The sequence below is a fragment of the Phocoena phocoena genome, chromosome X, assembly GCF_963924675.1.
Source record: "Phocoena phocoena chromosome X, mPhoPho1.1, whole genome shotgun sequence".
Lineage (NCBI taxonomy): Eukaryota > Metazoa > Chordata > Mammalia > Artiodactyla > Phocoenidae > Phocoena > Phocoena phocoena.
The window spans coordinates 81,292,900-81,316,410 of NC_089240.1; the positions used below are offsets into that span (position 1 = coordinate 81,292,900).

Sequence of the window (23,511 nt, forward strand, 5' to 3'; positions counted from 1 at the left end):
AGATATGCCAGTAAAACTAAGACTTTTTTTCTGTAAACGTTTCTTATCTTGTATGAGGTTACTACCAAAAAACTTTCTCAATTAGCAGCATCCTTTTAGCAGAACACAGTTCTGTACATTGACAGAATCTAATCAGCTGGCATTCCCAACCCTAAGAAATAATGATTGACGCTTACTTGAGAATCATGTTGAAGCAGAGGAGTTAGCATTTTAAAATGTTTAGTGAGGCTTAACAAATATACAGTGTTGTTAACCACAGTCAATTATTTAAAGGTTTTTTTAAAAAAATTCTGAGCTCAAATTTGCTCCTGTTGCTTTTATTCTTTTAATCATTTGGGTTTTGTTTTATAGGAATTAGGGTGAAAAGAATACATCCCATCCCTCAAAAGGGTTCTCTCCCCATCGGCTTTCACATTTTTGGGAGAGTTAAACAAAGTCTTGAAATTTCCTATCTTGCTCTCTAGTAAAACTAAAGGTTGTTGATATGAAACCATAGTTAAGATTTCCCTTTCTCTTTTTAAATTTATTTCTTAAGGAGAGAGAAGTAAACAGGCACGTGTTTCCCACCCCTAATTTCCTAAAGCCAGAGTCAAAGAGTGAAACCACCAAGAGGAATAGGATGTTCTTTTTAGGCCTTCATGAGGCCTCTTCATGAAGACAGAATTGGTGATATCAGAACTGAATCTTACTCCACAGTCTGTGTTGCTTGAAAAATATATGCCTTTGTAGATGCGTTCATTCATTTCTATTAATGCCAAACCACAGAAATTATTTTCTTCTTCTGTTTTGGTCTCTTTGGGATTGCACATGCCATTTCAAATTGTGTGATTGTTTTGTAGTTAAATTTACTCCTAAAACATTTAAGATGTGAACTGAGGAACCTTTTACTTGGTCTGTTTCATTGTTTATAGATTTACATTCATGGTGTTTTAGTAGTGCCAGTTGCAAGTCTACCTTTCATATAGAAATTTAACCTATTCACATATGCCAAACTTCTCTACTAGCGATTTAGTGATATTGTTGACTGATTTTCTTCTACCCCGAACTGCATTAGTTCAGATTTTTATATAAACTATTTTTTTAGTTTTACTCTATTTTTAAGAAAGAAAAAGGAATGAAATGTGAAGAATGCTACAGAAATAGTATGATTCAGGTCCATGAATCACATAATGCCTATCAGTGATCTATATCAACATTTCTGTTCTCAAAATATAGTTTAGATTTGGGCTTTCTTGTGTTTTTATAATTATTCTACTGTCTTCATTACATAATCTTAGTCTATAAAAGGATGCTTATAAAAAATCAACAGTCTTGGGAATAGGATTCCCAAATTTATCACATAAAAATACTGAATGCCCAGTTAAATATGAATTTAGATAAACCATGAAAAAATCTTTTGTTAGCAATGTGTCCCAAATATTACATGATTTTTTTTAACATAAATATATCCCAAGTATTGTATGGATAATGAATAATTTTTAGTATCGATGTGTCCCACATATCGCATGAAATTTTTTAGTATAAGTATATGCCAAGTATTGAATAGGATATACTTACACTAAAAAAAATGATTCACGGTTTATCTAAATTCAAGTTTAACTGAGTGTCCTGTTTTTTATCTGACAACTCTACTTGGAAGGCATCATGGTAATGTGAGTGAACATATGTGCTTCTGGTACTTAAGTAGCTGTGTAGCCTTGGGCATCTCACTTAACCTACCTCAACCTGTTTCAGCATCTGTAAAATGAGAACAAATACTAGGTTTTCTATAAATATTTGAAGTTATTTACTTAAAACACCTGGCACATAATAAATTTCCATTAAGCATTAGCTGTTATTATCAGAGCAAGGAAGAAATACAAACGCAAGTTACCAGTTTTTTCCATCTTCATAATAAATGACAGCACTCAGCAGTTAAATAGCCCATTAGATTGATAATGGAAGAGTCCACCTGATCTCAGGTGGCCTCGGCCTGCAGCGGCTCGAAGCAGGCTTTCGGTTCCCAGCCAGAGATTGAGGTCGGGTTTCCTATGGCCAGTTCTTTTGATTTGCCTGGTTCAGAGTCCCTGTTTGGCTCAGGATCCTTCCCTGTGTGCGCACGCGTCTCTCAGTCAAGATGGATTCTACCGAAGAGGCCTGTGGGTAGTTGGCACCACTTACTGTGGGGTGGCGCCCCCTCCCTTTTTGACCTCCAAGGAGCTTTCTAGTTGGGAAGGTTTCCTTGACTTCGAGAATGAGAAAAATGTGGTCTCCTATCTTCTAGCTGGGCAGGGCCCAGCCTCCTCTCTCAATTGTCCTGCTATTCTCATCTTGGAGTATTGGTCCACAGAGAATGAATCTCCAATTGCTTTCCCTGGGTTGCAGGGGGTGGCCCATCTACCTCCTGCCTCACACCCAGATGTTGGTTGATTGTTTACCAGATCAGAGATTTGACTGATAATAAAATGTACACAAGCATTAACCTCCCTTCTCTCCTCTGCTACTCACCTTCTCTCATGTTACCAAAGATCATGCAACTTGTTAATATCAGAGCCTGAATGTATTGCCTTTGCACATTGTCTTTTTATTCTAAGTTACGATTTTATTTCAATCCTGCCTTTTTCAAACATCTACTTTTTAAAATTGTATTATTTTTCATTGAGATATAATTTACATATCATAAAATTCACCGTTGTGCAGTACACAATTCAGTGGTTTTTAGTATGTTCACAAGGTTCTGCAACCATCACCACTACATAATTCCAGAACATTTTCATCATGCCCAGAAAGAAACCCCATTCTCATTAGCAGTCACTCCACATTCCCCCCTCCTCCTTCCCCTGGCAACCACTAATCTACTTTGTCTCCATGGATTTACCTATTCTGGACATTATATATAAATGGAATCATAACCATATGTGGCCTTTTGTGTCTTCTTTCACTGAGCGTAATATTTTAAGGTTCATCCATGTTGTGGCATGTATCAGTACTTTATTCTTTTTATGCTTGAATAACATTCCATCATATGGATATATATGTACCACATTTTGTTTATCCATTTATCAGTTGGTGGACATTTGGGTTGTTTCCACTTATTGGCTATTAGAAATGATACTGCTAATGAACATTCTTGTACAAGTTTTTGTGTGAACACGTGCTTTCTTTTGTCTTGGATATATACCTAGGAGTGGAATTGTTGTGTCATATTATAACTCTATGTTTAGCATTTTGAGGAACTCAGACAGCTTTCCAGGATGATTCATTATTCTACATTCACACCAGCAATACAAAGCATTCCAATTTCTCCAATTCTTCATTTAGTATGATCTGTTTTGTTGTTTTTTATTATAGCCATCCTAGTGAACATGAAGTGAACTGTGGTTTTGATTTGCAGTTCCCTAGTGATTAATGATGTTGAACATCTTTTCAAATACTTATTGGCTCCTTATCTTCTTTGCAGAAATATCTATTTAAATTGTTTGCCCATTTTTAGTTGGGTTATTTGTCATTTTATTGTTGAGTAGTAAGAGTTTTTATATATTCTTATCAGATATATGATTTGCTGATATTTTCTTCCATTCTGTGGGTTATCTCTTCACCCTCTTGACAGTGTTCTTTTTTGTTTTTATTTTTTCCTCCCTTTTGGCCACCCCACACAGCTTGCCGGACCTTAGTTCCCCAACCAGGGATCGAACCTGGGCTCTGGCAGTAAGAATGCCGTGTCCTAACCACTGGACCCCCAGGGAATTCCCTTGGCAGTGTCCTTTGATGGATAAAAGTTTTTGGTTTTTATGAAGTCTTATTTATCTATTTTTTCTCTTTGGTTGTTTGTGCTTTTGGTGTCATCCACATTGTCTTTCTTCCGTGAAGAATAAAACAAACACTAAACCCTGAGAAGAGAGACATGAGTTATTTTCCCAACTTTGCAATTACATAAATGTGTGACCTTAGGCAAGTATTTAAACTCATTCAGAACCCAGTTTCCACATCTGCAAAAAGAAGCTGGATTCAGCAGAGCAGACGATTTGCAATTTGGGGTGAATAAATTAATCTCTATGAAACCCCCTATGTTAGCAGTTCTCAACCTGGGTAACATTTGGCAATCTCTGGAGACAATTTTGGTTGTCAGAACTGGGGAGGGGTGCTACTGGCATCTAGTCAGTAGAGGTCAGGAGTGCTGCTAAATATCTTACAAGACACAGGGTGCTCCCGCAACAAAGAATTGTCTTGCTCCAAATGACAGTAGTGCTGAAGCTGAGAAACCCTGTTCTAAAATTACGACTCTATTATTCAAATTTATTTTAAGTGGTAGTCTTTGAGTTTGTCTGCAGGAGCCAGATTATTTTGTGCTCTTAGCCTAATGTTAGATGTACTAGTGTTACAGGGGCAGGAGAAGGGGGAGGTACCAATAATTCTTGCAAGTCAAGAGAATTTTTTTGAAAGTGTTTTCAAGGCTTTTAAAAACTACTGTTACCTTTTAATACGAAGAAAAAATATTTCAACATAGATACCTCCAGGCCAAGGCTTGTAGATGCATTCTTGTTATTGAATCCTTTTCTTTAGGATTTCTGGAACAAAATAGCTTTTGTGAGATAGTTGGTACATGCTGTGAAGTATGTCTGATGAATCATAAGAGGAAAAAAACCCAGAACAACTTAATGGAAGGAACTTGCAGTCGGTGTGTCTCTGCATTAGTGATTTCTCTAAAATGACTATTCTCTAAAATACTATTAGTCCAGCAGAACAATTTACTCCAGCGTTCTCCCATACGGTCTACTGGAATGTACTGATTACCTTGAGTTCCACAGATAATCTATCCAAAATAAAATAGACAATAGCTTGAAATATGCTTCAGCACTCTTAAAGATCTTGGCATGTAAAAAGCTATTAAACGTGCAGATGTTTCTTTCCTGTAATAATATAGATGGAATGGTGACCACCTCCGCCACACCCAACCACCACTATCATTGTCATAGACAAGGTGTTCTAAGTATTTTATAAATGTATCTCATTTTTCTTACAAAAATCTTATCACGTAGTTTAAAAACAACATTTTTCAGATAAGGGGAAAATGTAAAATAGAGTGGTACAATACCTGCTAAGCCATATTTTCCTATTAAACTTTTTCTTATGTATCAAAACTATTTCATATTTCAACCACAGAGACCATATATTTATTGTTAAAAAATCTGTGAACATTCATGTTTCGAATTTTCTAGCACCCCAGGTAATAGCAGTTAAAGCCTGAGTTACATATATTTTTTTTTCAAGAAGAATTATCTTAACGATTATTTCCTTCTCTCAAAAGTATATGGGGGCTTCCCTGGTGGCGCAGTGGTTGGGAGTCCGCCTGCTGATGCAGGGGACGCGGGTTCGTGTTCTGGTCCAGGAGGATCCCGCGTGCCGCGGAGTGGCTGGGCCCATGAGCCGTGGCCGCGGGGCCTGCGCGTCTGGAACCTGTGCTCCACGATGGGAGAGGCCACAATAGTGAGAGGCCCACGTACCGCAAAAAATAAATAAATAAATAAATAAATAAAGTATATGAATGTACCTCAAAGCTGTTGTAATACTTTTCCATCTCTGAGCACCCACACTTGTGTGTATAGAATTTTAATGTTGCACAACTCCTCCAATATATACGTAATGGAATAATTTTTGTTTAACTTTGTTTATTTGTACAGGAAGCAGTGAAAGAAAACAACAAGAGAAAAGAAATGGAAGAGAAGACTAGGAGGGCAAAGCTTGCAAAAGAGAAAGCTGAACAAGAAAAGTTAGAACGCCAGAAGAAAAAGAAACAACTCATTGATATAAACAAAGGTATGAAGTGCTTCCGTTTTTTAAGAAAGAGGTATGAAGTGCAAAATAATTGCACTTAATTATTGATAATTTTGAATTATAAAATGAATAATGGTTTTGGTAGGAAATTCACAATATTATTAGTTACTTGTATCAAATGTCTTTCATGTTATTATCTGTATTTCTTTTCATCCTGCACTGAACACAGGCTTTTAGATAACCAATGCAAGGTAATATGTTGTTGCAACACTCTTTTTTTCTTCATTTATTTTACCAAATCATATTATGTTCTGGATGAGGCAGTGGTAAGAGAAGAAGAGAGTGAGATGAAAAGAGAAACACTGGTCTGAGGAGATGAGCCTTATGGCTCTAATTTTATTTTGTTGACACATGTCTGTTGACAGTACAGTAATAATTAACACCCTCTCTTGGGGGCTTGAACATTTCAAGTCATAATGGATATTGACAGCACTGTTATAAGTTGCAAAAAAAATAGGGAGAAGCACCTTGTCCAGCTGTGAGCCTACCAACAAAATACTGATATATCCACACAATATAAAGTAAGTTGTTTTCTTGGTTAGCAAGAATGACTGTATAGTAAAGGTGGATTTTTTGGGTTTGGTTTGATTTGGTTTTCTTTTTAAAGAAGAGAGGGTAAGGAAAGAAAGTGATCAGCACCAGGTAGCTGCAACTTAAGAATGCAAAAGCATAGCCTTTGCCACTGAGGGTTAGAGAATTGAAAAACTCAAAATCTTAACAAGATGCAAGATAATATGATTAATATGGACCACCTATTTCTAAGTATAATGATATTAAAAATTGCAAGCACTGTATAATGTTGACTGTGTGCCATATTTTAAGTAAGTTAATCTTCATAACATCTCTGTGAGGTAGGTACTATTATTATCTCACTTTACAGATGAGGAAGCTGAAGCTCATAGAAATTAGGGAACTTGCCAAGGTCACACAAATGGAAGTATTAGCAGCAAGATTAAAATCTAAGTAGTCTGGCAATAAAATCTTTGCACTTATAAATGCCATTGTCAAATAATAATAACAATAACAACAACAGCAACAGCTAACATATAGTACTTACTCTGTACTAAGAACTGTTCTAGGAATTTTATGCATTTGAATATATTTAATCCTCATAAAACCCTAGTAGGAGGGTGCTACTATCTCATTTTTAGTTGAGGAAACAGACACAGAGAAGTTAAGTGAGTTGCCCAAGTTAACAAAGATAGTAAGAGGTAGAACCAAGATCTGAGCCTAGGCAGTCTGTGGCCAAAGTTAATTATTAATTATTATTACATATTGTTAATCATAGTCAGTTACTCTGTAGTAATGTCTCTTAATGGCGAATCTTCTGAAATAATATCTATACCATTCTTCTTCATATCTCTAAAATACATAAAATTTTTCAGGAATTGACTGCAGTTTATCTTTTTTACCCAGGAAATAAATATAATTTTAAAAGATGAGAAAAGTATATAGAAGGGATACAACAAGGTCCTACTGTATAGCACAGGGAGCTATATTCAGTAGCCTATTAAAAACCATAATGGAAAAGAATATGAAAAAGAATATATATATATATATTTTTTTTAATAAATGGCTATGATTTACTCGGGGGAAAATGGAGCACGACAGTACTTGTAAGCCACTACACAGATGTGCCGACATCCCCAATTTTATAAGTGAGGCAGAATCTCAGTGCAACATTTGGGCCTTGCAAATACAAACACACACACACTCACACATACACTCACATACACACACACTTCAAGGTACCCACCTGTAATACTGAAGGTGTGGAGATTGAGGTGTTTTTCACTCCAGTGTTTCTTTGCTGATTCATGCCCACGCCATAAAATCCATGTTAAAGCAGAGGTCTTTCCCCGAACTTGATTATTTTCTGTCTCCTTGGATTGGGTGGGACATGTCTCACTCAATTAGGAAAAGTACTAGAGCACAGTATTTGTAGGAAGTTCTCGCTTAATAGGTGATGGAGTCAGTAGAACTGTGCTGAATGTTAGTTCCCTTACGTGCATGAAGGAGTACTGAGAGAAGAGGCTGGAAGAGGTACAGGACAGACTGTGCATTCACTTGGCTATGCTAAGGGTCTTACCCTGAGAGCTGTGGGAAACCTATGAATGTTTCTAAATGGGAAAGTGATATGCTTTTTTCTTAGAAAGATCATTTTGACAGAAGCATAGAGAATGGACTGGAAAGGGAACAGCCTGAGACAACAGAGGTTAAGAGGTTATCATTGTCCTGACAAGAGATGATGGTGGCCTGAACTAATGCAGTGGTAGTGAGGTTACAGAAGTCACCAGTAAGAGGTGTATTAGATTCTCTAGGTTGTGGATATGCAGAGACAGGTCTATCTTAAGGAATTGGCTTACGTGATTATGGAAGCTGGCAAGTCCAAAATCTGCAGGGTAGGATGGCAGCCTGGAGACCCAGGGAAGAACCAGTGTTGCCGTTCAAGTCCAAGGGCAGTCTGCTGGTAGAATTCCCTCTTGCTCAGGGGAGATCAGTTTTTTGATCTATTCAGGCCTTCAGCTGATTAGATGAGGCCCACCTACATTACAGAGGGCAATCTGCTTTACTCAAAATCCACTGATTTAAATGCTTATCTCATCCAAAAACACCCTCAGAAAAATATCCAGAGTAATGTTTAAACAAATATCTGGACACCATGGCCCAGCCAAGCTGACACATAAAATTAACCATCACCAGAGGGTTGTTAAAAGGTAGAACTGACTGACCCTGATGATTTTAGATGTGGGAATTAATTGAAGGAAGCATTAAAGAAGGTGGTACTCTTCATAGAGAAAAAACAGTTCAAGAATAGAGCAGACTTTATCAGGAGGGTTACAATGATTAGTGACATTTTGAAGCTGTTTCATTTTCAGAAACCTTATAAAGATGGGAAATGTCTAAGAAGCCATTGTGTGTGTGTGTGTGTGTGTGTGTGTGTGTGTGTCTATGAAACTCAGGAAAGAGGTTTAGACTAGACAGACAGACTTGGGGATCATTGATTTTTGATGATTAAAGTTAGGGTATATTAGTTTGCTAGGGCTTCTGTAACAAAGTACCACAAACTGGATGGCTTAGGACAACAGGAATTTATTGTCTCACAGTTCTGGAGGACAGACGCCTGAAATCAAGGTGTAGGCAATGTCCTGCTCTTTCTGAAGACACTAGGGAAGGACCCATTCCAGGCCTCTCTCCTAGCTTCTGTTAGTTCCTTGGCTTGTGGCAGCATAACTTCGATGGTCACATGGCATTCTCCCTGTGTGCACGTCTGTCTCTTCACATGGTGTTCTTTTTATTAGGACACTAGTCATGTTGGATTAGGGGTCCAACCTAGTCTAGTTTAAATTCACCTTAATTAATTACACAATTTATCTTATAACATATGAGTTTGAATGAGATCACAGGGTAAAGTATAAATCAGAAGTTCTGAAAGTATTTGGTCTCAGAACCCATTTACACTCTTAAAAATTATTGAGGACCTCCAATACCTTTTGCTTATTTGGGTTATACGTATTGACATTTATTATGTTAGAATTTAAGCGGAGACATAGTAAATAAAATTATTTAAGAAATAATTTTTAAAGTATTTATTAATTCTATTAAAATAAACTATTATGTGTTAAATAACATTTTTTTATGAAGTGTAGCTTTATCTTCCAAAATCTCCCCTTCAAAAAACTTAGTAAGAAGAGAAAAAAATAGTGTTGTAAATCTCTTCAAAATCTGGCTTAATGAAAGACAGCTTGATTCTCATACCTGATTCTACATTCGGTCTAATGCGATATTGTTCATCATGTAGCTTCTAGAAAGCACTATACACTCATGAAAGAATGAGAGAGAAAAAGGCAAAAATGTGTCAGTATTCTTATGAAGATAGTTTCAACCTTGCAGATCTGAAATGATCTCAGAGGTCTCCACAAGTTCCCAGATTACACTTTTGAGACTCTCCGGGGTGAATAGTGAAAAGAGGAAGGAGTCAAGGCAGAGTCTGTCCAGTTTTGTGCCGAGAACATAATCTTGTTCCCACATCACACTGCCCCCCCTCCCCGACCTCCACCCCAAGTATGTATCAAGCTTTCACTATTTCCTTAAAAACATACCTACAATAGAAAGAAAAAAAGAAAGAACCTATTTTGATTGTGTCTATAATATGTATATATTTTCATTTGCCAAGATTTGATTGATGACCTCTTCAAACATCATTGAAGGCATAGTATATAGATCCAAATAAGTCTTTTATGCAAATGCTTAGCTGAGTGATCTGAATGCGAAAGACACACTTTAAAATAGGATTAATCTTTTGTATACTCTTACCATATCTCTATTTACAGATCAATTAAATAATAAACTTCACCATTAGGTTCTTGATTTGTGGCCCATATGTGGCAAGTACTTATTATTATTATTGTTTTTTATTGTAATATTATTTTACACTTAAGAGTATATGTTTGTTAGTACTTATAAATATGTTTTAAAAAGAGATCCTTCCATTGAAATTGTATAGTCTTAAGAAGATGAAAAGATGCAGAAAAGAAAGAATAAGAACAGAGTTGGGTAATTGGGTGTCAAGATGGAGCTCAGTGTCGGTGAGTTTCTTAGTATCTTATAAAAGATGCTGTTGTTAACTAGGTGGAAGTCAGCTGCAGATATTCTGAGAGCCTGGGAGGAGGCATGATGGAGCTACGTAAAAGGTGACTCCATGTTAGAAATGAGAATGAGGTGCCATAGAGAACTTTGAAATGTGTCCAACTAGAATGGTGTTATCCACTTTCCACTGAAAGAGAACTGATATAGAACATTTGATTGCCATTGTGAGATACATATAATTTAAACTGTAGAGATAGTTCATGCACATGTGACTAGAGATACATACCATTGGAACCCGGGGATCTGACCTATGACAAAGGTAGTCAAGTAAAGAGTCTCTTGGGTAAAGAAAGCCACTTGAAAATTACAAACAACTTTGAAAACACAAATACCCTTTATGTAAAATTTCTATTTCATATCAACTTAGCAAAATTGCCAACCCCTCCCTTTTAAAAAATCTCCTGTGATCCCATATAGCTAATAAGTAACAACAACAATATATATTTATCTGGCATGCAAAATTATATGCATTCATCATGAGGAAATATTCTGGAATCTAATTATTCAGAAGAATAATAGGATAAAGCAACCACAAAAGATTATTTCTATAATCTAGATGTGATCAGCTGAGCTCAGAATTAAGTAAAGATATCATGGAAACCAAGCAGCCAGAGAGTTATACCTTTTCAGTTAAATCCATTAAAAAATGCCATGTTTCGGGCTTCCCTGGTGGTGCAGTGGCTGAGAGTCCGCCTGCCGATGCAGGGGATGCAGGTTCGTGCCCCGGTCTGGGAAGATCCCACATGCCGCAGAGCGGCTGGGCCCGTGAGCCATGTCCCTGAGCCTAAGCGTCCGGAGCCTGTGCTCCTCAACGGGGGAGGCCACAACAGTGAGAGGCCCGTGTACCGCAAAAAAAAAAAAAAAAAAAAAAAAAAAATGCCATGTTTCATGGCTCCATTTTGAAAGAATTAGAGATCCAAAGTCAAAGGCCATGGTAAGAAATAGTATTTTTTTAATTGTAAAAGAGAAAAAAGACATGGTTATATATTAAAGAGACCATCATTTGCAAACATTAAGTGGCATGCCTAAAAAGTTATTAAAGTCTGTACATTAAAAAAGTGGAGATCAGTACTAGCTCTGCCACCTACTCACTTTATGACCTTGTTCTGTTCCTTCATCTCTTCATGCCTCAGTTACCTCATCTGTAATGGAGGATAATGACATTTACCTCCTATCATTTTAGTGAGGATTAAATGAGATAATTAAGTACAATATATAACAAAGAGCCTAGAATATTCTTGCTGCTGCTGATGGAAGAGTCATTTTGTGCTCATTGGAGAATCAGAAAAAAGTTCAAGACAGTTCAAGACATAGTCCCCATCCTTTCTAGTTTACAATTTTGTCATAGAGATGTGTAGGGGAGGAGAAACTGTTCACTGGCTGGGGCCCTGTAAACTACACTGACAAAAGACAGGTTAGCAGGAGAAAAATGAACAGATTTATTAATACATGCATCGTGCATACACCTGGCAGCATTCGGTGATGAGTAACTCAGAGGGGTGGTTAGAACGTGGGCTTATGTAGCATCTTAGCAAAAGAATAATACATTTTGAGAAGTTTTTAGATGAGACAAAGGAAGAGGACTTTGAGTTTCTAGTGTGGCAAATTGTGGGAAGATAAATATATGGGGGTACTAATGGAAGATAAGGGCTAGTTAGTAAATTGTTATGTAGGTTCCTCTGGTGCCATTTCTGGACGGATAAGAGTCTACCTAGAGTAGTCTCTGGCGAATAACTTCTGTTATTCCTGGTAAAGAGTAATAGAGGGACACCTTTACAAATTTATATCCTGCTTTTAAGGAAATAGCTAGAGGGCCGAGAGCTTTTCTGCTATCTGCTTCTTCTCACTTACCTTCAGCTCGAAATAATCCTTATGCCAAAGTGGCATATCTTTGGGTGACATATTCTGCTACTCTTCAGATGTAATAAAGCTGAACCAGCAAACAGTGTACCGATAAATAATAGAGATCATTTCGAACTATCTAAAATGGGAGATCAATGAGATCTGGTAAAATGACGTAAGGCTTCGTGGAGAAGGCTAAATATGGTTTCTGAATATATCCGTTGAACTAGATGCTGAAGGATGGGTAATATTTAGCTAAAGCAGGGGCGAGACTATTCAAGTAAATGGGACTAACGTCAGCAGTGGTACACGTCAGCACGGAAGGCAACAGGCCTCACAGAGGATCTGTTCAGTGACCCACAGAGAAGTACATCAAAATGATGACAAGGACAGGTCCTAAGTTCAGGTCTCAGATCTACAACTGAGTAGCCATATAATCTCTGACAAGGTATTTCACCTCTCTGTGCCATAAGTTCCTGCTCTATAAAATGGAATAGTAAAACGTTCCCTTGTTATTGTGAGGGTTAAATGAGGTAACCCACAGAGACTGGTGTTACTAATACTGTAGTCTATCCATTACATGTTGATGTCATTGGTCTCTGATGAATAGTTCAATGTTCAGTAAATATTTTCTCATATTGTCATTGTCCTCGTTGTCGTCGTTGGCAGAGGAGGGTTTGAACTGGGAAACTGTTGGAAAAGTAGGAAGACTGTTGGAAAGACTGTGAAGAGCCTTCCAAGTCAGATGGGAGGTTGTGATGCGATGAGGTAGGAGAGCCAAATTGCTTATAGGAATTTGTTCAGGGATCACCCAGGTAGTGAGACAGAATACAAGAAAGGAAAGGTGAACACAAGCTGGATGTAGCTGGAAAAGAACAGTGAAAGGTGAAAAAAGAAAAAAAACAAAAGGAGTTAGCTCATAGCTAATGCTCTCTTCAAAGGAGTTTCAACCTGTGGCAGTTTAAGAAGGTGGTAACAGGAAAGAAAAATTTCATAAAAGAGATGGAAAAAAAGGCAGTGGGAGTTGGAAGCAGTGCATTTACTGATAGCCTAGACTTTTTTTAAGAACAGCAAGGTTTCATCAATATATAACTATGTATTAATATTTTTTGACATATTAGGTTATTTCATTCATCCAACCAACATTTATTGCACCATTTCCCAAATAATTATAATTAAAGCATGCACAGTAATACACCATTTATTTAAATGTAAAATTGAGAAAGCTAATTTAAATGCAGCAAAAATATGCTAAATCAATAAATGTACTCTAAAATGTGTGTAATAGTATGTAAACTGTGCAAAGTACTTGGCATAATCTATGTTCTCCAACCTTTGATTATATTAATATAGATGATAATTAACTTAGGGATTACAAAAAATTAATTAATTCTGTAGGTAAAGTAAGAAAGCTTACTGAATATTTGTAATATTGGTGAATAAATCTCTTTTCATGTTTCTGGAAGTCAGCAAATTAATTGCAAGGACTTGGAGGAAGCAATAAAAAGAAGTGCATTTAAAAAAGGGTGTTTTGAGATATGGGGAGGGGGAAGGGTAAGGTGTGACAAAGCGAGAGAGAGGCATGGACATATATACACTACCAAACGTAAGGTAGATAGCTAGTGGGAAGCAGCCGCATAGCACAGGGAGATCAGCTCGGTGCTTTGTGACCGCCTGGAGGGGTGGGATAGGGAGGGTGGGAGGGAGGGAGAGGCAAGAGGGAAAAGATATGGGAACATACGTATATGCATAGCTGATTCACTTTGTTATAAAGTAGAAACTAACACACCATTGTAAAGCAATTATACTCCAATAAAGATGTAAAAAAAAAAAAGGGTGTTTTGAAATTGGAAACTCCAAATGTGATTCTTATGCAAATATTATTTAATCAGGAACAGTTTTGCTCCTCCTTATATAAGATTATATGGAAATTAGAATTGCCTATTTACTTCTAGTATGATGATAAAGATAGCTACCTGAGTCAGATTTGATGATAAATCACTCTTCTGAGAGTGAATAAGCAAATTTTAACCAATAAACCTAAACATTTAAGCTCTGTCATTAGTGGCGAATAGCAATTTTATTTTTCTGTTTTCCAAGTTTTAAAATAATTACATCTTATAAGTGAATTAATTCATTTCACATTACATTATTTTAATCTGAATAGATCAAAATTATGTTTCCTAATGTCATACCCCAGGCATTAAATTATGGTAGCCAGTAGTATAGATTTGAATACCCATAAATAATGGAATTGATCCCAAGTAGTATTAAAGCGCCCCGATAATATTGGGTTGGCCAAAAAGTTCGGTCAGGTTTTTCTGTAAGATGTTACGGAAAAACCCGACCGAAATTTTTGTCTACCCCTATATAAATTCCTGAGACAAAATGGGTACCACCATTCCGGCATATTTTACAAATGATAGTGAGCAGCTCATAGATGCTAATGCAAAACTAAATATTGACCTAATAAGCCCTATTTATGAAGAAATAAAAGAATATCTGGTTGATATTCCATTTATTTAAATTGCCTTGCTCCCTATATCAGCAAACATTTCAAGAAATCTGTTTATTCAAAATTAGAACTTTTTCTCTTTGTTCTCTAGGTTTGTTTTTTTCAGTGGAAATATGTGGTGTGTGAGTGTGTGTGTTGAGCAATTCACCTAACCCCTCTGACCCTCAGCTTCCTTGCCTATAAAACAGAGGAAAGAATGGCATCCACCTCCCAGGATTTTCATAAGAATGAAATGAGACAATACGTACAAATCTCTTAGCAGTTGCTTGGTACACGGTTAGCACTTAATAAGTGTTAAATGTTGTTATCCCCTTAATAATAATAGTTATTTCAGTGAACATATCATGGAAAACGATTAATAGCAATAATCACTACAATAAAATCTTAGTTGACTAGAAATGCCTAGGGGAAGAGGTGTTTTGACTAATCTGATTTTGTAATTATAAGAAAGCCATTTGGGCATCAGTCTTTATCATTCATAATCTTTCTGAACTCAGTGCACAACCCTCCTCTGACTCACCCAAATACCTCCCCCCAACCCCCAGTATTTTTGGCTTCACATTTTACACAGGTGAAAATGTGCCACACATAGTGTTTAAATATAGGTTTGTACATACAGTCAGCCCACAATATATAGATCATTGGTAAATCAATAGAACTTTGTTATTGTCTCTGGACCTGTATTCAGAGCATGAGTGATCATTGCAAACAAGTGTTGGAGAGTGGGCTTCATCTGTTCTAATTCCAGAATACACTCTAGATTAATTGAAAGTTCTAGTTATTTTTCCAGTAGTCTATTTGAGCCACTTATCACTAGTAATTTTCTTCTGACCTCATGATAGAATAATTACATTTCTGGCATCAGTTCACTGGAAATAAGTGCTAAACTCTGATTCTGTCTGCCTTAGCAGTAAAACAAATTTCTACACCAACTAAAAGTATTCTTTTAAATGGGAGACAAAAATAAATATGCAAAACAAGATAGGTAATACACTTTAGATCTCATTAAGAGTTCTTACATTCTAAATGCAGAAACTCCGATTTGCAAAAACTCTAAGAACTGTCTTCAGTGTGTTGAGCATTTAACAAGATTTCGTCAGTTCTTATGTAGAAGATGAGTACTGCTGGCAGTTACAAATTTGGCTTTTCTCTACAGTATGTGCTTGTTGCCATGTATGCCTTATGTAACTTCACTAGCCAGAAAACCATGAAAATATTGGAGCAGGTGGGTGAAAACAATCAAATTGACTACATAAGAAATGACCAAAACACATTGTAGATGGCCTAATCATTTATTAGAAACATGCTTCGGTTCCATATTTCAGTATTCTAATTCTTATTACAAAAGTGTCAAATGAATAACAGCTGTTATATACCAACATTGCAATTAACTTGGCTGTGTTCTCAGTCAAATGCATTTAGATTCACATCAGTAATTACACCTAACAGCTTCATAGAACCAATAAGTTGCACTGGACCCAGCTGAGTCTCTAATGACTTCTTTTTCTTTGAATATTATATTTGTTCCACCCACATTGAATCCCTGAGCCCCCGGGCTGCTTCAGAATCAGGGCAAAATCTATTGTTACACTAAATGTGTGAAAGGCTTATTATGGATGAAAACCTTTCAGTGATTTTTAATTTAATTCTGCAAGTGTTTATTGATTGCCCACAGTGTGCTGAGCAGGGTGACACACCCTAATCATAGTATTGTTGTCTGTTAACTCAGCACCATTAGCCTACTTAAGGGGTTACTAACCGTCAGCCTCTCTGCCTCTGTGTGTGTCTTTTCTGTAAGAAATAATGGCTCTTGCTGCATATGTATGTATGTGTGTGTGTGTGTGTGTGTGTGTGTGTATCCACTCACACAGGACCATGTGCAGCATATGGCATGTATATTTCATTTTTTTCACATATTTTAATATATGAAAAATTCTATTTTTCTTCTTTATGTCTAGTCAAGCCTCAGTCCTCAGTCACTCCCTTCACACATGAACAATCTATAAAGTATATGATATCTTGACTAGTTAGAAAAACATGGGAAAAAAAGATCTTAGTTTAAGAAAGCAGTTATGCCTTTGTTATAATGGTATTAGAAACACATTATAACCTAAACTTAGAATACCTGATTGTCATCTAAATCAACAATTGGCTTTATATACTATTTCATAGTAGCTCAGAAGATGATGGCATGATTCATTTGGGAAGGAAAAAATAATTATCCTTTTAAATGTGCAATTAACTATGGATACGATAATGCTTTTATTTGTTTGAACCAGTATTGGAATCTACTCTAAATGTACATTATATATAAAAAATAAAATATCTCTTCATCAGAGGAGATATTTTAGCGGTCCTGATTTTGATTTAGTCTTTTACATTTGCTGAGCCCTGGAGAGGGCTGCCTAGGAATTACTTAGAGCATCGCTAAGCAGGATGTATGGCTATAGGTCTAGGGAGTTGCAGGCATAGCCCTGCTGAGGGTGGGACAGGGTCCCAGGGCTTCTTTACAGACCTTTATGGTTCTATGGTAGAAGAACCGCATACTGGGTTAGGCTGTGCTGTAATCTGAAAATCAGAATACCTTGTTTTGTTTAAGCGTTTAGTCTCCCATTTTTATAACGTAACTCCCACCCCAATTTATTTTTTAATTTATTAATTGAAGTATAGTTGATTTACAATGTTGTGTTAGTTTCAGGTGTACAGCAAAGAGATTCAATTACACATATATATGTGTTCTTTTTCAGATTCTTTTCCATTATAGGTTATTACAAGATATTGACTATGTAGTTCCCTGTGCTATACAGTAGGTCCTTGTTTATCTATTTAATATATAGTAGTGTGTATCTGTTAATCCCAAACTCCAAATTTATCCCCCCACCCCAATTTTTAAGCTAATCATTTTATGTAGTTGAATGTCTGAAGTTGAAGTTTTCCAAATTCCCTGTTTGTCTCACCAATATGTACACATTCCTGGTTTGAGTTGCTACCTCATCTGATTTTCTAGAACAGTATTTCTGTGAAAGGAAAATGTGTTCCCTCTAGTCCTCTTTTGTCAAAAACCCTTTGCACTTCCTTTCTTTTGCCAATTGAACCTTTTTTGAAATGCATCAGTAGGGAGAGCTTGCCTAGCCTTTGCTAGACAAGAGTAGCTGTAGGTGCATTTAAACAATCCAACTTGAAAAGGGGATTTCTCTCTTTTTATTTGAAAACAATTGAAAATGAAAGGTGTGTGTCTCAGGATAGAGTGCTTAACCGACCTTGCTCTACTGCACTTCAGTATGGTATATGAAACTGCCTCCCCTGTGTCTTTCCCCAGTGTTTTAAAAAGATGCTTTACTTGTTTGAGGCAACTGGTTCTGAGTCAGAGCTCTTTCTGGCATAACCGGAATCCATTATGTTGTTAGGGCTTGTTATACTGTTCTTTGCATCTCAAAGAGTGAATGCAGCTTTGTTCGAAGGGCTATCTGATCATATTTTGAGGGGAAATGGAGATTGAGCTATAGAGGTGAACTATGGCTACATTAAGTTTTAAGTGTACCCACGCTCCATCCCCACAGTACATACAGCCTGGACTTTTCAGTAATCTCATGTAAGCTCCTGTGACCCAGGCATGTTGAAAACTAGCCCTTTTCACCTGAGTAACCGTGACAGTAAATGAAACCCCCTAAAGATACCTCTCTCCTCAAGGGTGGAAAAGGAGGGGTTTGCCGTGAGGGGTTTGCAGTGCAGTTTCCAGCCTCTCCTTCCTGTCCCCTCTCCCATTTTAAGACCCCAGAAGAACAAAGTAAGCATTTTTATAAAGAAATGTATATTGTAAATCAACTATACTTCAATAAAAAAATATTGATTGATTAAATTTAAAAAAAAGAAATATGCAGGTTCTTTCTTTTAAAATCATAGATAATTATAACCTTAGGAAAAGCTACTGTGTGCTTTGGACTTCAGTAGTTAATGCTTCTTCTGCAGGAGAAGGCTCTTTAAAGACAACAGTTAACTAAGGACTGATTGGAAGTTACATTCCAAAGTAAAACTGGAAGTCTGTATTCCCTCACAAACATTTCCACAGACAGTAGTATGTGTTAAAGAAAAAAATGTATTCTTTAAATAGAAAACAGGGCCAGGTTTTGTTTCATTCTGCTCGCTTCTTGGGGGGCGAGGAGGATAAGAAGCTAGTTGATTATCTCACAACTATGGTAGTTGGCCATCTCTAAATCTCTGGTATTCAAGAAATACCAAGTTTCAGTTCACAGAATGTGAGTCCTTTTTTATAAGCATCTTTTTTTTTGGGGGGGGAGCTCTAGCCAGTTTCTGAAACTAGTTTCTGACTCCCATGTGATGCTTTTATACAATATTTATCCATAAAACCTTTTGCATTTTTTTGAGTTGATGGTGCCTTTTTGTCATTCGGCTGCACCTCTATCCCCTTCTTGGGGATTGTGACACTGTCACACTCTTCCTGATGCATTGCTTCCTGGTGGGTGACATCATGATTTACGAGCAATCCAATATATAAATAAGGTGGTAAGAACTGCCTCAGCAATTCAGTTTCTGTTTTAAAGGAATTAAGCAGCCTCTTTCTGTTTTCTTACATTTCCCCCTACATCGTGTTTTCACAATTATATTAGGCACTATAGGAGGGCCTCTTTTCACTTTCACTCCATTTCAAAAAACATTTGGTTGACTCAAAATCTTCTTGGAAATGTACTACCCCATGTGTTATAATAGACCTCTCCTACCATATACATTTTTATCACGCTAGAATGTATCATTCAGCAATAGCTAATAACTACTAATTTTCTAGGAGCATCTCAGGAACTACAGATGCTTCTTCAATCAGTATGTTTTTATTTTTGCTGATATTAAAGGAGTGTTTATCTAGAAAGAGTGATAAGAGCAAATTATCAAACTTCGACCTTCTTGACTGTAGACATTACATGTACATAGGTGTTGTGTGGGCTTTGATAAGCAAGAAAATATGTTTGAGATCAATAAAACTTTAATATGTTCAAAAGTGAATATGGATGTGGTTTTACTGGATGAACTCCTTAGCAAAGATGCCTTTTAAGTATAACAAAGGTTACAGTATATATAATGTGTGTATACATACATACATATATACATATGTACATACATGCGCATTATTACATGGACTCCCACAAATAAGTGGCTATTTGTATGTGTCTATGTAATAATAGAATTGACTATCACAGCTTATTTTTCAAGTTCCACTGAAGTATTTAAAGCTAATTAGAAGGGCATACAGTTGCAGCAACATGGATGGACCTAAAGTTTATCATACTAAGTGAAGTAAGTCAGAAAGAGAAAGACAAATATCATATGATATCACTTATACGTGGAATCTAAAACAATGATACAAATGAACTGATTTACAAAACAGAAACAGATGCACAGGCAGAAAACAAACTATGGTTACCAAAGGGGAAGGGGGGGAGGGATAAATTAGGAGTTTGGGATTAACAGATATACACTAATGTGTATAAAATAGATAAACAACAAGGTCCTACTGTATAGCACAGGGAACTATATTCATTATCTGTAATAACTTATATTGGAAAAGAATCTGAAAAACACTATATATATAACTGAATCACTTTGCTGTACACCTGAAACTAACACATCATTGTAAATCAACTAGACTTCAAAAAAATAATTTTTTTTTTTTTTAAAGAAACAGAAAGGCATATGGTATTGATGTCAGGGTCTTGCATTACCCACCTTAGAGCAAGACGGTATGATAATTATTTTCAAACAGTTAGTGTTCATTTATACTACCCACATATTGCTCTTCATTCCTTTTTATATTTCAGACCATACACCTGGAATTACTCTTTCTGCCTGCAATACATCTTTTAGAATTTCCTTTGAGTGAAGATGACAAACTGTTTGGGCCAAGCCTCTTTAGGAACTTTCTGGGCCAAGAGAGACCCAACCCTTGTCCCACCCTACCCCCAAAGCTTGGGACCTTTGGCCTTCTTATTAATCTCACAGGAGTTTTCCTTCCTATAGTCCTGTCTCACCAAAAGTGCTCCTCCTGTGTCCTGACTCATTAGTTTCAGTCATTTTCTCCCATCCCTTAGTTTACAACAAGCCAAAGTATTTCATCCAGCTTTGGGTTCAACCTGGCTTTATTTCCTAATTTAGGGCTTTGTGTAGTCTTATTAGTCTCAGTTTCAGGTCACAACTTCCTGATTTCCTCCTGGCTCACCCACCCCCTTCCCCCCAACCCTGCTCCTGTTGCTAATGCAGTGCCATCTTTCAGCATGAGTTTCTTCCTTCGAAAGAACACTGCCATCATCTGTTGATATCTTGTGACACTTTGGCAGGTGCCTCAGGAACTCTCCCACAGTGGGTGGGTTCAGATCTTGCCCTTCAGATTCTTGGCATTCTCTTAGGCCAGTGGTTCTCAAAGTGTGGTCCCTCACTCAGCACACCGCTCAAGGTCATAAAGCTAGTTTAGTGCTAAATAGGAGAGCCAGGAGTAGAGCCTGTCTCATCCACTGCTCCTTCTGCTGTACTACTCCACAGTGCTAGTCCTTTAAATTGTTTTAAATTGTTTAAATTTAGTCATGATTGATTATTGTACATGTGAAAACAAGAGACTTGTCCTCCAAGCTTTACATTCCTATCGTTTTTGAACCTTCTGCCAAGTGACAGGATCAGTCAGAATCAAGTAGTTTTCAGTGACGAGGTGGGAGGATATCCTTGGAATTGGAAGTTTACAGGGAACTCGGCAGAGTATTTGTGTTGTCCAGTATGGCTTTGATGGATGGATAGTGCCATATTTTTCCAACTATAACATTCCAAAATGAACTCAAGCAACTGATTTACTAAGGAATGATCATTTACATTGTGTGTGTATATATGTATATGTATATACATATATATATATGTATGCATATATGTATGTGTGTACTTGATTTGTAAAGTGAATTACCAAAGAAATTCTTAAGTAGCAATGTCCCTGATATGTTAAAATAGAATTTCTTGGTCATGGGAGGAGGTAGATAATGAATTACATAGCTAGGAGCACATCTATTGAAAAGCAAGTTTACTTTATGTTACTTATTAGTTGAGTATTAGTATACTTGTTCTATAATTATCATTATTTGTACATAACTTAAAGCCTTTTGTTTGCTCTTGATAGATGGATTCAGATAGCAAATAAACGTGTGAGTTTCCATTTGTCTTGGCTTGACATCTTTGCCCCATATATCCTCATGGATATGAACTTAGAGGAAAGGAAATACAAAGCTACTGTTTCAATCTTTTCTGCTTTCGATTTTATTTTCAACAGCCACACATTTCTTTTCAATGATAATCAGAGCATTGAGACCATTTTCTTACTAAATCACACTTGAGTGGATTGAAAAAGTTAGTGTAGCCTCTAAAGGAAGTGACTCAGCCACTGGAAAATTTTTCTTTGATGTGATTTTATGAATGTTAAATAAAATAGCATGGGGACTTCCCTGGTGGCGCAGTGGTTAAGAGTCTGCCTGCCAATGCAGGGGACACAGGTTCAAGCCCTGGCCTGAGAAGAACCCACATGCCACAGAGCAACTAAGCCCGTGAGTCACAACTACTGAGCCCAAGTGCTGCAACCAGTGAAGCCCATGCACCTAGAGACCCTGCTCCTCAACAAGAGAAGCCACTGCAAGGAGAAGCCCGTGCACCGCAGCAAAGAGTAGCCCCCGCTCGCCACAATTAGAGAAACCCTGCGCGCAGCAACGAAGACCCAACACAGACAATCAATCAGTCAATCAATCAATTTTTAAAAAGAAAAAATAAATAAATAGACAGATAAATAAAAAGAAAATAGCATGAAGAAATTATCAGGAGTAGTCAGTACTACATCATTCTGAAGACCTTGTAATCTTTTTCAAATACTGATAAGAAATTTATGAAAAATGGACAATCAAAATAGTTTATTATGTTACAGATGGGTTTTATTTTTACCAGCATTGGATACATAATTTGTGGGGCCGACTGCAAGATGAAAATCTGTGCCTCTTGTTCAAAGATTATTAAGAATTTCAAGACGGCAGCAGCAGAGCATTAAAGCAAGTATGGGGCCCTTCTGAGCCCAAGACCCTGTGCGACTGCACGGGTCACATACCCAGGAAGCCCCTGTGTTTTGCCTAAGTGTACAGTGAATGAAAGAAGTAAAATCCACATGCCTTTGTTCATGGAACAAAATGAACATTTTAACCTGAATAAAAGTGGGAATCTCTTAACAAGAATCCCCTTTTTAAAAAAAGCCTTTTCCTGCAAGTGACCTCTTTTATTTATTTCAAAATGTCTCTTCTTTTCCCATCAATTCCAGCATGATCTCTGTAGCAAATAAAAAAGGGAGCTTTTCCCATGAGAACTTCTGTCAAGAAACAATCTTCTTTGGCCCTCTTCTGATATATTAAGGAATAGTTCTCATCTGTCTTAAAGTAGCTTTGAACATTTTCCTCTGATGAATACTTTATATACTCTGAGTAAACAGCTTCAAATTTCTCACATGTTTTTCTGAAGAGATTCCTATTTCTTTTTTTAAATCCCCAGTGGCTTAAGGTATCATACCTACAGATAGTTTACACCACATTTCTATATAAGTAACGTAATAAGACATAGGATTTCATTCTGCAGCATTGTCTTTGGGTCTGTTTGCACTTGATGCTGAG

The 23,511-nt window shown here is 36.9% G+C and overlaps 1 protein-coding gene across 1 annotated transcript in view; it reads left to right on the top strand.

Moving 5' to 3' along the window:
- DIAPH2 (diaphanous related formin 2) overlaps window positions 1–23,511 on the top strand; it is a 741,115-nt gene that overhangs the window by 699,594 nt on the left and 18,010 nt on the right. Inside the window, exon 26 of the mRNA XM_065900213.1 lies at window positions 5,661–5,796. Coding sequence (XP_065756285.1) covers window positions 5,661–5,796 — 136 coding nt within the window. The remainder of the gene's footprint in view (window positions 1–5,660; window positions 5,797–23,511) is intronic.